This window comes from Passer montanus, unplaced genomic scaffold (genome assembly GCF_014805655.1).
Source record: "Passer montanus isolate IOZ18808 unplaced genomic scaffold, ASM1480565v1 scaffold3, whole genome shotgun sequence".
NCBI classification, from domain to species: Eukaryota; Metazoa; Chordata; class Aves; order Passeriformes; family Passeridae; genus Passer; species Passer montanus.
The window spans coordinates 8,950,014-8,962,777 of NW_024367707.1; the positions used below are offsets into that span (position 1 = coordinate 8,950,014).

The 12,764-nt window shown below is 44.7% G+C and overlaps 2 protein-coding genes across 3 annotated transcripts; both read right to left on the minus strand.

The window, feature by feature from the left end:
• Positions 1 to 2,209: 2,209 nt before the first annotated feature.
• On the minus strand, positions 2,210 to 3,823 carry TMSB4X (thymosin beta 4 X-linked). Its single transcript, XM_039714328.1, has 3 exons — positions 3,726 to 3,823; positions 3,044 to 3,155; positions 2,210 to 2,668 (listed from the first exon to the last, which is right to left on the minus strand). The coding sequence occupies exons 2-3, from the start codon at positions 3,141 to 3,143 to the stop codon at positions 2,634 to 2,636; spliced, it is 135 nt and encodes a 44-aa protein (XP_039570262.1). The 5' UTR covers positions 3,144 to 3,155; positions 3,726 to 3,823; the 3' UTR covers positions 2,210 to 2,633.
• LOC120504631 (translation initiation factor IF-2-like) lies at positions 3,726 to 4,943 on the minus strand. Of its 2 annotated transcripts, XM_039714327.1 has the most exons (3): positions 4,160 to 4,943; positions 3,978 to 4,058; positions 3,726 to 3,829 (listed from the first exon to the last, which is right to left on the minus strand). In XM_039714327.1, exons 1-3 carry the CDS (start codon positions 4,915 to 4,917, stop codon positions 3,748 to 3,750), a joined length of 921 nt encoding a protein of 306 aa, XP_039570261.1. In that variant the 5' UTR covers positions 4,918 to 4,943; the 3' UTR covers positions 3,726 to 3,747. The 2 variants fall into 2 exon arrangements, with proteins under 2 accessions (XP_039570261.1, XP_039570260.1); XM_039714326.1 differs by having other exon boundaries at positions 3,797 to 4,058.
• Positions 4,944 to 12,764: the final 7,821 nt, after the last annotated feature.

Genomic DNA, 12,764 nt, shown 5'->3' on the forward strand with positions numbered 1-12,764 from the left:
CTGACAACTGAAGAGACTGATTTTATTAACAACACCCAACAACCAGTCCAGACACAGACCTGAGTATTACAATCGATTCCAAGCCTTCATGTTTCACATCATCAATTGCATTGCTGTGAAATAGGTGTCAGATGAGACCACCTCAGTATTGCCTATGCAAAGCATGGCAAAGACCTGCCACATTTTTCTTTGAATGTTTGAAAAGAGCTGAACAAGGAGCAAAGCAAGGGATGATTGACTCCAGTCAGTAATCCCTGAATTTGACCTGGAAGGATTTCTTCACAGTTGATTTTGTAATTTTGTTCAGTCCCTGATGGCAGAAACAGAGCTATAAGAGTAGTAGTGGCTTAGTGCCTTATCTCCTGAAAACAGATCTGAGCTTCACCACCTCGAGCAGCAGTTGGTGGTACCCTTTGACCAGCACTGATCATTTTGGACGTGCAGTTCTGAAGTCATAGGCCTCATTACTCATTATGTTTTTGCTGAACTGTGCTGTATTACAGCATGCATTTTCATTGACTTACCCAGAGCTGTGTATACCTCATGCTTTGCCTCCCTCAGAAATACCTTGCTGGTTTTTTCCTATAGATAAATCCACACTAAGCAAGCACTTGCTTCTGCTCCTCTGTGCACGTGCAGCTCATACTGTACACTTCTGCACCAAGTCGTGTCACATCCCCTGCTACCTGATTAAGATCAGTAGCTGGGAGTTGATTAATTGACTTTTCAGAAACTCAGCTTGTAAGTTTCCCATCTTTCCCATTATACATGGGGAATAAAATCAGAGCTTAAACAAGCACAAGAAATGGTTCATTTCCTTCCTGAACTCATCACCTTAAATTACTGTGAAGGTCCTTATATGACACCAGGACTTCCCAAATTTTCCCATGGACTGCATCAAAAAAATCTCAAGCCCAAACTGAGATTCTTATCACTCAATTCTGAAAGTTTTCCACTGCTGGGGGGCTGGGGACTGTGCCCACAAGCATGTGGCACCCCTCTGGCTCCCATCTTCTCCAGAAGCACAGACATCCACCAAATCTCCAAGGAGAGGAGCCTCACTGCCCTCAGTGGTGTAAAACCAAGGACAGCTTATTGTTGCAGTCAGATGCTTTTAGGAAGCAGTGATAGGATGAAACCCCAAGTCTACATGACCCCACCAAGTCAGCAGCCTCAGCAAAACTCAAGCTTCCCCAGAGGGACTAATTTTGCTTTATAGGAACTGGCTGAAATTAATGCAGCCTCAAATCCATAAGATAAAACTAAGGCACTGCAGAAGCATGCTCACCACCCTCCTACAGGTTATCTGACAGCATTTTTGTTTCCCAGAATGTTCATTACTCACTCCATTTTGATGAAATTCATGACTACTAAAGACAACTCCTACTGATCTCCCTGGATCACAGGTTTTAGCCGCAGTCATTTGAAGAAAAATAATCAAAAAAACCGTTCCAGGCCTGAAAGAATTGCCATAAACCAGCAGTGGAGTGTGGCTATTTGCATGCCAGATTTGTTATGATCTTTATTTTATAAGTTACCACAAATGTTTTTGTCCCCAAATGATCCATTTTGAATTTTTAAGAAGACTGTAGCTTTATAAACTTTGAAACCAGTTCTTAGGATCAAGGAGACTGTTACAAGATGTTGTTCAAAACATGAGCAACATAGTAGCAAAATTATTTTTATTTCCATGGAACACCAACCACCAAATGCTTTATGAAACTAAAAAGATTATGTTCGACCTTGGACTTAAAAATTCAAGTTACAGCTTCCTTTAAATACCGTATCAAAATAACAAGCCTTAATTATTAAACAAACTAATTAGGGGTTTATACAACCAAGGCTGAATCTCTGCAACAGTACAGAATGGTTCTTAATAAAAGAGCTACACTATGGGTGGGGCAAAGCAATAAACGCAGCCCGATTTTTTTGCCTTTATCAATCTCTACATAAAAGAAATATTTAAAGGAATATACTCACATGGTGACAAATTATAAGATACGCAATTTTTTACTGAAATCTGTCTAAAAACTAGCTTCAAGAATCAAAAGTTTATGTATTGGTGAGCACACCTATTGAAAAAAAATGAGAATGGCGACTGATGTTTGAGGCATCTCCAAAGGTTTTATAGTATCCTGTGTCTCAGTACCGGCTCTTATGCTTCTTATCCATTGATACAGTTCTCCAAATAGAGGACATAAATACCATCCAGGTTTTAAAACATTTTATTTGCATATTAAAAAAATTGTGCATTCCAATAATTAAAATCATTTGAACAAAAAAAAAAAAATGGCACTCGATTAACTGCATTTTACAGCTCGCAGGACCTCGATACAGCTTTGCATTTATTCGTGTTACTCTAGTTTACTGTAGTCCCACCCAAGTTCTTCTTTCATCAACATGCAAGCTCTTTCATGCCACCAGGACCAAAGCCAGACAGGCAGAGGGAAAGGCAGCGCCTTCATTCAGTGTCAGTAGTTCTCTCTATTCTTTTGATGTGAAAGGGGCAGTACAGTCATTTTAAACTTTATCCAACCTCTTTGCATCTTACAAAGTTAAACAGCTAAAAGAAGTAAAATAAGAAGGCAATGCTTGTGGAATGTACAGTGCATAATTTGGAAGGGTAGATTTCATTACGATTCACCCGCTTGCTTCTCCTGTTCAATTGCTAAAAGGGGGGAAAAAACAGAAAAGGAGAAAACACAATGAAAATCGAGAACCTGATATGCATTCACATGACAATTGCTATAAACTGATAAAATAAATGTATATTTTTAGCTACAGATCAAAACGGGGTGTAGATAATTGTAAATTAAGCTCTGCTAGGCGGTGGGTTCAGGTTTTCGCTGTCTAGCACAGACATAGCCGTGTATCCTCCCTCCACCCGCCGCACCCCGGCTCCCGCCTGCCGCCCCTCTTTGTCTCCTCCCGCCTCCCCCCCTTCATCCTTTCCTCCCTCCCTCCCTGCCCGTCTCCCTCCTTCCCTGCCTGACTCCCTCCCTCCCTCCGCGCCTGCTCCTCCCTGCCGCCTGCCCTCACTCACTTTCTTTTGAAGGCAGCGGATTTTTCTCTTGCGTCTCTGTCTTCTTCAATTTGGACTTGTCAAATTTCTCGATCTCAGCCATGTCTGGTTTGTCGGACATGTTGGCAGGTGTCTGCGCAGGAGGGGAAGAGCCGCGTTACCCCCGGCCAGGGCTGCCCGCCGCCCCTGCGGGGCCGCGCCCGCCGCGCCCAACGCGGGGACCCGCACGCTCAAGCTCGCTGCAAGTTAAACGCTTCACCCCCGACACATTTTAAATTAATTCTAATTTTTGGGAAGCGTCTGTAGAATCCAGCATCCCAAGCGTTGCGGTTCGCCGCCAGCCTGCACCGGGGGCAGGTCCCACAATCTGCGCGCCGCGGAGTACAATAGGGGGGACGCGCCCGGCGCTGACCGCGTTTTTAACTCGTTAAAGGAAAATTAATTAAAAAACATAGCCCAGTGGCGGCAACAAAGCCGCCTTGGAGCCTCGCACGCCACCGCCCTGCAGCAGCGCGCCCTCAGACAATACCCGCACACGGACAATAGCCCCCTCCCTTCCTGCTCGCCTCCCTCCCACCCCCCCGGACAGAAGCCCCGCGCCCTGCCCTGCCCTGCCCGCAGTCCCCCCCCGGCAGGGGTGCCGGGTTCATGCTGCCGGTGCCGAGGGACCCGGGGGGGTGCCTGGGGGTGCGGCGGGACCCACCGGTGTCGCCGCGCGGTGATGCTCAGTCCCGCCGCTCGCTGCTGCCGCCGCTCCGCACGCCAGTATAAAGGGCGCTCGCTGGCGGGGCGGTTTTATCCCCGCGCCTATGCAAATGATGACGGTGATGTCATTTTTGCCGCTTTCCGCGTTTTTCTCTCTCTCTTTTCTTCTTGCTTCCTCCCCCTCCCTTCTTCGCCCAGCCCTCCTTCTCCCCGTGCACACGCGTACACGCACACAAAGCTACACACGCACACAGACACGGGCACACTCAGAGACACAAGCGGAGCTTTCAGCTCGGCTCGTAGCCGAGCATCGCCCCAGTCTCCTCGGTCCCTTCCCCGGCCCCGGCCGACGGGAGACAGCCCCAGGACGGGCCGGGGGCGGGGGGGGGCGACCACTGCCCCTGGCTCCCAGGCCCCCATCCCTCTCGGTCCCTTCCCCGGCCCCGGACGACGGGAGACAGCCCCAGGACGGGCTGGGGGCGGGGGGGGCGCGACCACTGCCCCTGGCTCCCAGGCCCCCATCCCGGGGCTGCTGCGTGTCCGGGGCGGGCCGGGCCGGGGGCTGAGACCGGGACAGAGGCAGGGAGCGGGGCCAGGGCAGGGGCAGCCGCCTCCCGCGGCGGCGGAGGGCTGTGCTCGGCTGCAGCCGGGCGGTGGCTGTGCTCCGCGTCCTGCGCGACGCTCTCCCGGCTGAGCAATTTCACCTCGCTGATAACGTTACTCAAATGTCGGCGTTTAGAAGGAAAAGCCGAAACCCTCGTCCCTTCAGAGCTCCGGGAGCTGGCGGCGGCGTGCCCCCCAACCCCCTGCTGCCTTTGCATCCCGATGCAGGGACAGCGAAATCCCATTGCTGATGCCGCTGCACCCCTGCTGCAGTGGAAGAAGGGAACCACCCCACAACGCCCCCAGGCCAGGCTTTGGTGCCGGGCCAGCAGACAATGGCTCTGGCCGGATGCCGCCGGGCCCTGCCTCCCGGCCCGCTCCCGAGCAGCGGGGCGGCCCCGCCTGGCACCGCCCGGCCCGGAGGGAAACGGCTGGGACCAGGGCTGGGCCATGGCTGTGGGGGCCTTGGCTGGGTCTGGGCTGCTGCCTGCCGCCGCTGCGGTGTTCCAGATGTGCTCAGGCTCCCTCGGCTCGGGGGGTTCAGAGAGGCAGCCCCGAGCAGCAGTCGCTCCCAGCCGCAGCATCATCCGGCTTGGCGGGCAGCTGCTGCAGGGGAGGGGGCAGAGGGAGTGTATGGGACGCGTGATTCCTGTTTCTGCAAATACGGCACTGGGAAATTACTGAAGTATTCACGTGAAAGATCCGAGAGACGCCGGGGGGAGTGTGTGTGCGAGTGCGTGTGGCTGACTGACAGGAGACGGGGAAATCTCTGCGCCTTTGTCTGGCAGCAGCCCTGCACGGCAGCAAAGGCACGCTCGCTTTCGAGGTCGGAGGGGGTACAGGAGCAGGCATGTGGGAATTCATTTAATTTCTGCTCCTTCTGGTGTACTTGAATGGAAACCACGGAGCGTATTCCTCCCTGCTCCTTGCCCTCCAGCAGGGTATTCGATGCAAGTGTGATTGATGGTGAATTAAAAGCCCTGAGTCACAAACAGTATTAATATATGCAAGGAGAACTGTAAATACATTTCAGTAAGATCCCTGGGGATGCTGCTTTCTCTGTTTCATGGTTGTCCTCCCCCCCCTTGGCTGGCTATTTTTCATAGCATTTCCAGAACTGTATTTTTGAGGAGGTAAAATCTTGTCCCCATGGCAATCCCAACAATACTTTCTATAGTAAACCAGGATTTCCAGTCAGCCCACACTCTTCCTAAAGTTGAGCTCCATTGCATTTGGAGATGTGATGTATAAAGTCTAGTTTCTTCCTGCAGTGCATGAGCACCTCCAAAACTGAGATGAACACGGTGTGAGTCAGGAACTGTGCAAGAGTGAAGGCCAAAGGAACATCTCAGGAAGGCAAGGACCAGGAATAGATAATATCATTGGGGTTATTTACATATTTTCATAATAATGGCATAAAAAATGTTCCCAAGGGATCTTCTGTGTTGGATACCAGCTAACTCTGCTAGCTTTTGAGCAAGTTCTGTAAAACGAGGTTATCACCATTTACTGCTTTGATGCTTTAGGGCATTGAACCTCATGACTAGGAATTGTGAAATTACACTGATGATCAGTTCATAAGCATCCCCAATGATGTTACAGACCCAGACTTTCAGTTTTGCCAAAGATTTTCCTGATTTTTAAGTGAGAGTAAATGTAATATAAATATTCTTTAGAATTGTTCTCAGCTATGGATTCTCTAACTTCTCACAGATTTGTCTAAGCAAGTCAGTGTTCCCCAGACTTCACTGCAGGAAATGGTCTGAAATCAAAGAACAGCAAATTTTTCTATGACTGGGGTTTGGCTTTTTTTCCAGAAACTTCTTGTCCAGTAGCAACATTACCTTCTTTTCTTCTACTCATTTTGGGACAGAGCCATGGATCCCCTAAATCAGTGTTAAGCCAGAGCCTTAGATGGAGCTTTGCTGCTATCTACAAAGCAGAGTCCACTGCTGAGCTTAGATTCAATTATAGTTCTGAGGTACAGTGACAAAAGTTTTACACTGTTGCTGTTTCTCTGCCTTCCTATACCTTTTTTTTTTTTCTGGTGGAGTAATCCTGAGGTAGTCACATACCTTGGTAATGTTACATGTACTTTCCATACCAAAGCAGGATTGTTCTGGTGAAGCTAAATGAATGTTGTTGCATTTTGGTGGCAGGAGGTCAGCTAATTTCTGTAGAATTAAATCCTCTCCATAATGGTTTGCATTCGTGGTGCAGCTAGAGAAATTGCACATCTCCTTGTCCTTTTCTGTTTGCTTACGTTTGTTATTATTAGGAGGATGCAAGGAAGATATGTGTTCATGCAAAACTTCACATGTCAAGTAACTTCTGAGGACAACAAAGCACACTTAGATGGGATAGAGCTGACATCCTCAAGAAATGTCTGAGGCCGTGGTTTGTAAAGGATAGATAGCTTAGGAATTCTTAGTTTGGATATCAATGAGCTAATATACATACATACATATATATATATATATATATATTTAGTGCTTTACTGAGTTTTGTATCAGCAGTTTCTTCCTGTGATTATAAAAAAAAACAAAAACAAAAAAACCCCACAAACCCAACCAATCAGTTGAAAAAGTCAACTAATATTTGGTGTTGTAGTACCCTGCTAGACATGTCCTCTATCAGTCATTTGCATGTTAAAGGAAGGCACTTTTCAGCACATTGGTGATTCCATTTGCAAGAAGGAAATTGGACCCTTGCTAACAGTTTTCCTCTAACACCTTCAAGGGATGAACTGGAGCAAGGCAGCAAGTTCCTTCTTGCCTTCCATGAAATTTACATTGCAGGAAAGGTACTAACTGCTAAACCATAGTTCTTGCATCTAATTTGTATGTTCAAATTTGAAGCCTTACAAAAAACATAAGCATTTCTTCAGGTAAGCACATACTGATCTTCTTGGCTTAAATGTGATATGAGACTTGCTCAAGGCCATGGAACAGGGGTTTAATCCGATATTTGCAGCTGTCAGTGGAAGTGTCTGTATGTCAAACTCACTTCAGTGGACTTTTCCTTGAACTCTGTCTGAAGAATGTTTTGAAACATGATCAGGAGCACAAATCTTCTAACCTTATGCTTATTCTGCCATAGACTTTACACATTTATTTAAAAAAAAAATAAATAAAAAAGTAAAGTACCATGGAACACCTATGTGATAAAGCTCCCAAGGTTAATTCTCATCTCACCTTATTATTAAAAATGGGATTCTAGGCACATAAAAGGATCAGTAAGCTAAAAATAAACTCTCTATGCAAATTTCTCCATCATATGGGAAATAAATTAAAGAAAAGGAAGCCAAGTGATTGTTTTCCAGGTCTCAGTTTCACATGTGAAATCTTCTTTTCACATGCTTGACTCTCTGAGAGAGGATGCTTCTCTCACTCCATATACTGCTAGAGGAAACAGGAGCTGGCAGTGAGCCCGAGAGTGTAAGTGAAGAGACAATCCCTTTGGGCAGTCGCTTTCTGCACTGCCTCCCTGCCAACAGCAGCGGGGTGTTGACAGTGACATCAGGGCTTGGGTGTTCAGTTGTTCAAACGCCAGAGCACAATATTTGTGGTGTGCCACATTCCACAAATTGCTACCGACAATTACAATTAAAAAAGGGTAATTGATTCATGGAGCAACGTTTTTAAAAGGAGAACCTTCCCATCCCCCCACCACTCGATTTCAGAAGAGGGATTACAAAATGCTTGTCGTAGCTGGACAGGTTCTGGTGCTAATTGGCTTTACAGAAAGTGACATTTCCTTTTTTTACAGTGCTTGACAAAAGGGGAACTTTGCAACAGGTCATGACTTTCAGAAAGTAGCGGGAGAAGAAAAGAGAAGCCAGGCTGGGAAGCTCAGATTGCTGCACAGGAAGCTAAATACCCTCCAGCAGCAGATGCTCCTCTCCCACACCGATCTGCCTGACTCTGTTTTCCCTGCCTTGCCTATACCCGTAAACAATAAATGAAGAGTGCTGAGCCTTTATTTAATGCACACGGAAAGCTGTGGCAACGCAACAGTTTGGAAGCCAGGCAAGTGGAAGGCTGCCTGCATACCATCAATAACAAAGCAAACAAAATGCAGGGGGGGTGCTTCAGATGTCATTTCTGGCTTTTCAGTGATGCTAATAATTTATTGCCATCATACTCTAATTTCTAATAAATGGAGAAGAAGCAATAGATGTGTATTTCAAAGTTTCATAAAGATATCTGTAAGTTTGCAGGGAACCACCAAACTTCCAGTTACTTGTCTTGTGTTTTTCACACAGAGCAGGTAGGTACATGGTTTAGCAGTGGAATTGGCAGTGCTGGGTTAATGACTGGATTTCATGATCTCACAGGTCTTTTCCTAGCTCAGTTATTGTATGATTCTATATGTAAACACTATGTTTGAAAGCTATCTCTAGAAACAGTGATTGGGTTGCAAAGTACCTGAGAGAACTGAAAAACAATACCTTAGCATATCTCCTGCCTGACGAAAAGCAATCTGTGCCAAAGTTTCACAAGTGCCTGCCATCACTTTCTGAATTTTTCAGCAGCTTTCCTCTCATTTATATGAGTAAAAACAATAATTTTGAAAGCATGTAAATGACAATATCAGCATTATGCATCACAAAAGCATGATGAATCATTTCTCGTAGTGCAACTCAGCAAACCCTTCTTACCTGCAATGCTAGGTTTCTCCTAAGAAAAAGTGCTAATTTTATGGCATGTGTATGGGTGTCAACAGAGATTACAAACAAAAATCTCAGGCAAATGAAAAGACTGGATTTTTATGCCATCATTGAATATGAGTTTCTTTCAATGCAAAGGTAAAGCCAGATAGGCATTTGAAATACTGTGGTGTCCATTCAACATACAAAAGACAAGGCAGCTATTCTAATCAGCTTTCCATTGAAAAAGGAATGACCGAAGTAAACACTCAGAACGAAACAATGACTAATAGCGTCAAATTGCCTGGGCTATTGTATGGGCTTTGGCAGTCCCCTTGAGGATTGCCAGTCCACTTGCTCTTAAGAAACAGCACAGAAATAAAGAATTACCTGTCAGAGACATCCCTAGGATATCCACATTGCATACTGTACTCTTGGATGAATTTCAGGGTGATAAAATATACCAAGCATCATTAATTAGGTGAATTATATCATTCCAAAGTGGGTCTCCCTCCTTCCACAACCAACATTCACATGAGAAGTTGGCATGACACAGAAGAGCAGTGTAAGTCACTGTGCATGAGCAAACGGAAGGACTTATTTATTTAGCTTGGAAAATGGCACTACCTGTGAGCCACACCTGTGCTATGTGCTCTGTGTGTAGTTATCTCTGAGCTGGCTTTAAACTAGTGGCCACTTGGAACTCACCCCAGGTTTATTGCTTTATGTTGATTTTCTTGGGTGGATTTACCGCTTGTGCTGAATGCTGCTAGCCATATCTGAAGCATTTGCTTTAAAACCATCTTAAGCATACTCAGCTATCAAGCTTCTTTGTGTTTTTGGCTTTCCAAACCCATACAAGTGCAACAATCTTATGTCTCTTGAAAGGTTGTAGGCAGGTGAGGTTTTTCAAAGTTTACACGTAGGTTTATGGGTTTATCTATCTATTTTTCAACACTACTCCCTTCTTATTTTAATTTTAGGAGAAAAGAAAGAAAAACAAGAAAATAGAAGAAACTAGGTTTGCCATTTAACAAGATATAAAGATAGCGAGGAAGTCTGCTCAAAACCTGTCTCACATCCTTGACATTCAATCTGACACCAGGGTAAGGAGTGAGGGATGAAGCTCATGAGGTAAAGCACATCCAGTAATTTAAACTTTCTTGATGTGATGCTTTCTTTATAGTACCAGTTTGCAAAAAGCAAGGGAGAAGAAGTGCTTCTTGTAACTGCCATAAGCCTGGATTTTAGTTGTCTCTGGTGTATTCCACCAGTGTCACAGACTAGGGGTGTGTGTGTGTGTGTGTATGTCTGTGTTGCAGGTTAACCTTCTTGAGGATGAAAGGCACAGCTCCCACAGCATCTCTCATCTCACAGCTCTCTTATCACCTGACAAATGTGTCCTTGGCCCCCACGCAGTTCCTGAAACTTGCGGGTCTTTTTCTCTCTCATTTTTCTTTTAAATTGGAGGGGAATTACAATGTCTAAGTGTAAACAGAGGTGCGGACTGGCAGGGACATCTGTTGTAGCAAAGTCACACATGCAGGTTGTGTGGGTTGAAAATGACCCTTGCTTGGTAGGTAATTAGAATTTTCTCAGGTTATATCACTGTCTCACTTTTTCAAATCATCTCACCTGGACTACTTTTGCTCTTGAGGCCATTAAATCCAACTGGCAGGGGGCTCAGGAATGCACCACTTTGCCCATAGGAGATTTCAGGTTATTTTACACAGAAAGGTATGGACCAGTGCTAGAGATTCAACAGTGATAAAGCTTGTGATTTTTGTTTTTAAAGTGTCAGGCTTAGAGGCATACACCCACAGACATGGCTGATGGCAAAAAAAAGTAGTGGTGGGAACAGATGGAGCAGTGTCCATTTTCCCTTGCAAGAAGAGGAGCTTTCAGCTTTACTCACAGCTTCTGGCGATAACAGGGTCTGTGGCATCTCAAGTTTCACCTCATGCTCATTATCTTAGATACAAGTTTGTTTATGTCTAACAGAAACAAAAGATTCCCTGGCATGTTTTAAGGTTGGTAGGAAGTTACTACACTACATGAAAAACAACAACACTAGCACTAATATCTATTGACATAATGGATTTTTGCCGAGATATGTCACTGCAGGCAGGCAGAGCTCATTTATGCAGAAAGGTGTACATGAAAAACAACAGTAGCACTAATATCTATTGACATATGGATTTTTGCTGAGATATGTCACTGCAGGCAGGCAGAGCTCATTTATGCAGAAAGGTGTACAGCTACCTTGAACCTGAATGCAAGCTATCACACAGAAGGAGATAGAGTAAAAATGTGTAGGTTGCAAATTTTTTTGAGTCCATGGTCGTTTGCTATTGATATTAATAAGGGTCCAACTTCCATTTATCACAGTTACTCATTGTGGTTACTCAGTGTGCCTTATACAGAACAGATGTGAAATTGAGCACCTCTCAAGTCATAGCCTCGTGGTACTCGGACGATTGTCTCCCTTACTTTTATTTCACAGCAGTGGTCTTCATGAAACACACATTCTGGGATAAGAAAGAGGAGAGTCCCTGTAGACGGAACTAGATGTAAGAGTTGTCTGTCTCTGCCCACAAATGACGTGTTTGCGTGCAGACCCCGTGCTGCTCAAGCAGCGTTTGTCCACTCTTGACGAACTGCTGCCACCAGTGGGCTGTGGTTTGTATCGACACACTGTTGATGTTACACGTCCGCAATGCTTGCCATAATAGCGGAAATATTCCAAGAATCCAGGTCTAAAATCAAGCCATGCCTGAACAGGACAGCTGGAGGGAGACGTGTACTAGATGGAAAGTTTAATTTCTCTCTCAGCAATACGCACTCAGCATAGATGTTAATTTAGACACACCCTCAAGTTCCTTAAGGGATCACTTTCCCACAATAAACTTTACACTGCATCTGCTAATGTTAGTCCTGCCATTGCTTAGTCCTAACTTTGGTTATTTGGAGGGAATGTGATTATAAACTGTGAGGTTCAAATTTTATTGGGGATTGCTGTGGGTTTGCACATAAGATTGAACATCAGTATTCAAGAAAACACAGGCTTTAGACACTGAAGGTCTAAAATGATCCATACATGCTTCAGGAGAAGCAGGCACATAAGCTGCTTTGAGAACCCAGTGCTTTGGCTTGACTAAGTTTATCAAAGATCTAGAAATTTCATCACTCCAGAATTCCTTAGTGTTTGATCAGACCATGACTAACTTACAGCAGAGCCCTGACTCCTCAAAAAATATGTTTGTTTCTACCATTTCTGTGAGAATGGCACCAGAGATTGTGGAGATGATAATCCTTATATATATGTACCTACAGCATGCATATATATATGTGTGTGTGTGTGCATGTATGTATTTGTAATATATGTATAGTACAAAATATAGCACACATATTATATATATATACTGTAATACAAAACATAGAATATGAAATATGTAATACATATGCAACATAAAATGCAGCATAATATACAGTACATTTTTAATGTAATATGATAATGTAGTATACCTACAATATTATATTACATCATGCTATATTGACTCAATGTTTTAGTTATATTTCTTAGCCTGCGTGTCATTCACATTAACATTTTTTACCTTGCTGGAAAGGTTTACCCTACTCAGGCAGTAAGGGTTAATGTTGCACATTGAGTTCACACACCACAAAAAAAGCATCAAAGGTAATGGAGAATCTTTCCTAGTTGGATGTGTTACTGGCATGGGCAAAATTATTTAGGAGGAAATAATTCAGGGTCCTCAGCCAAAATGG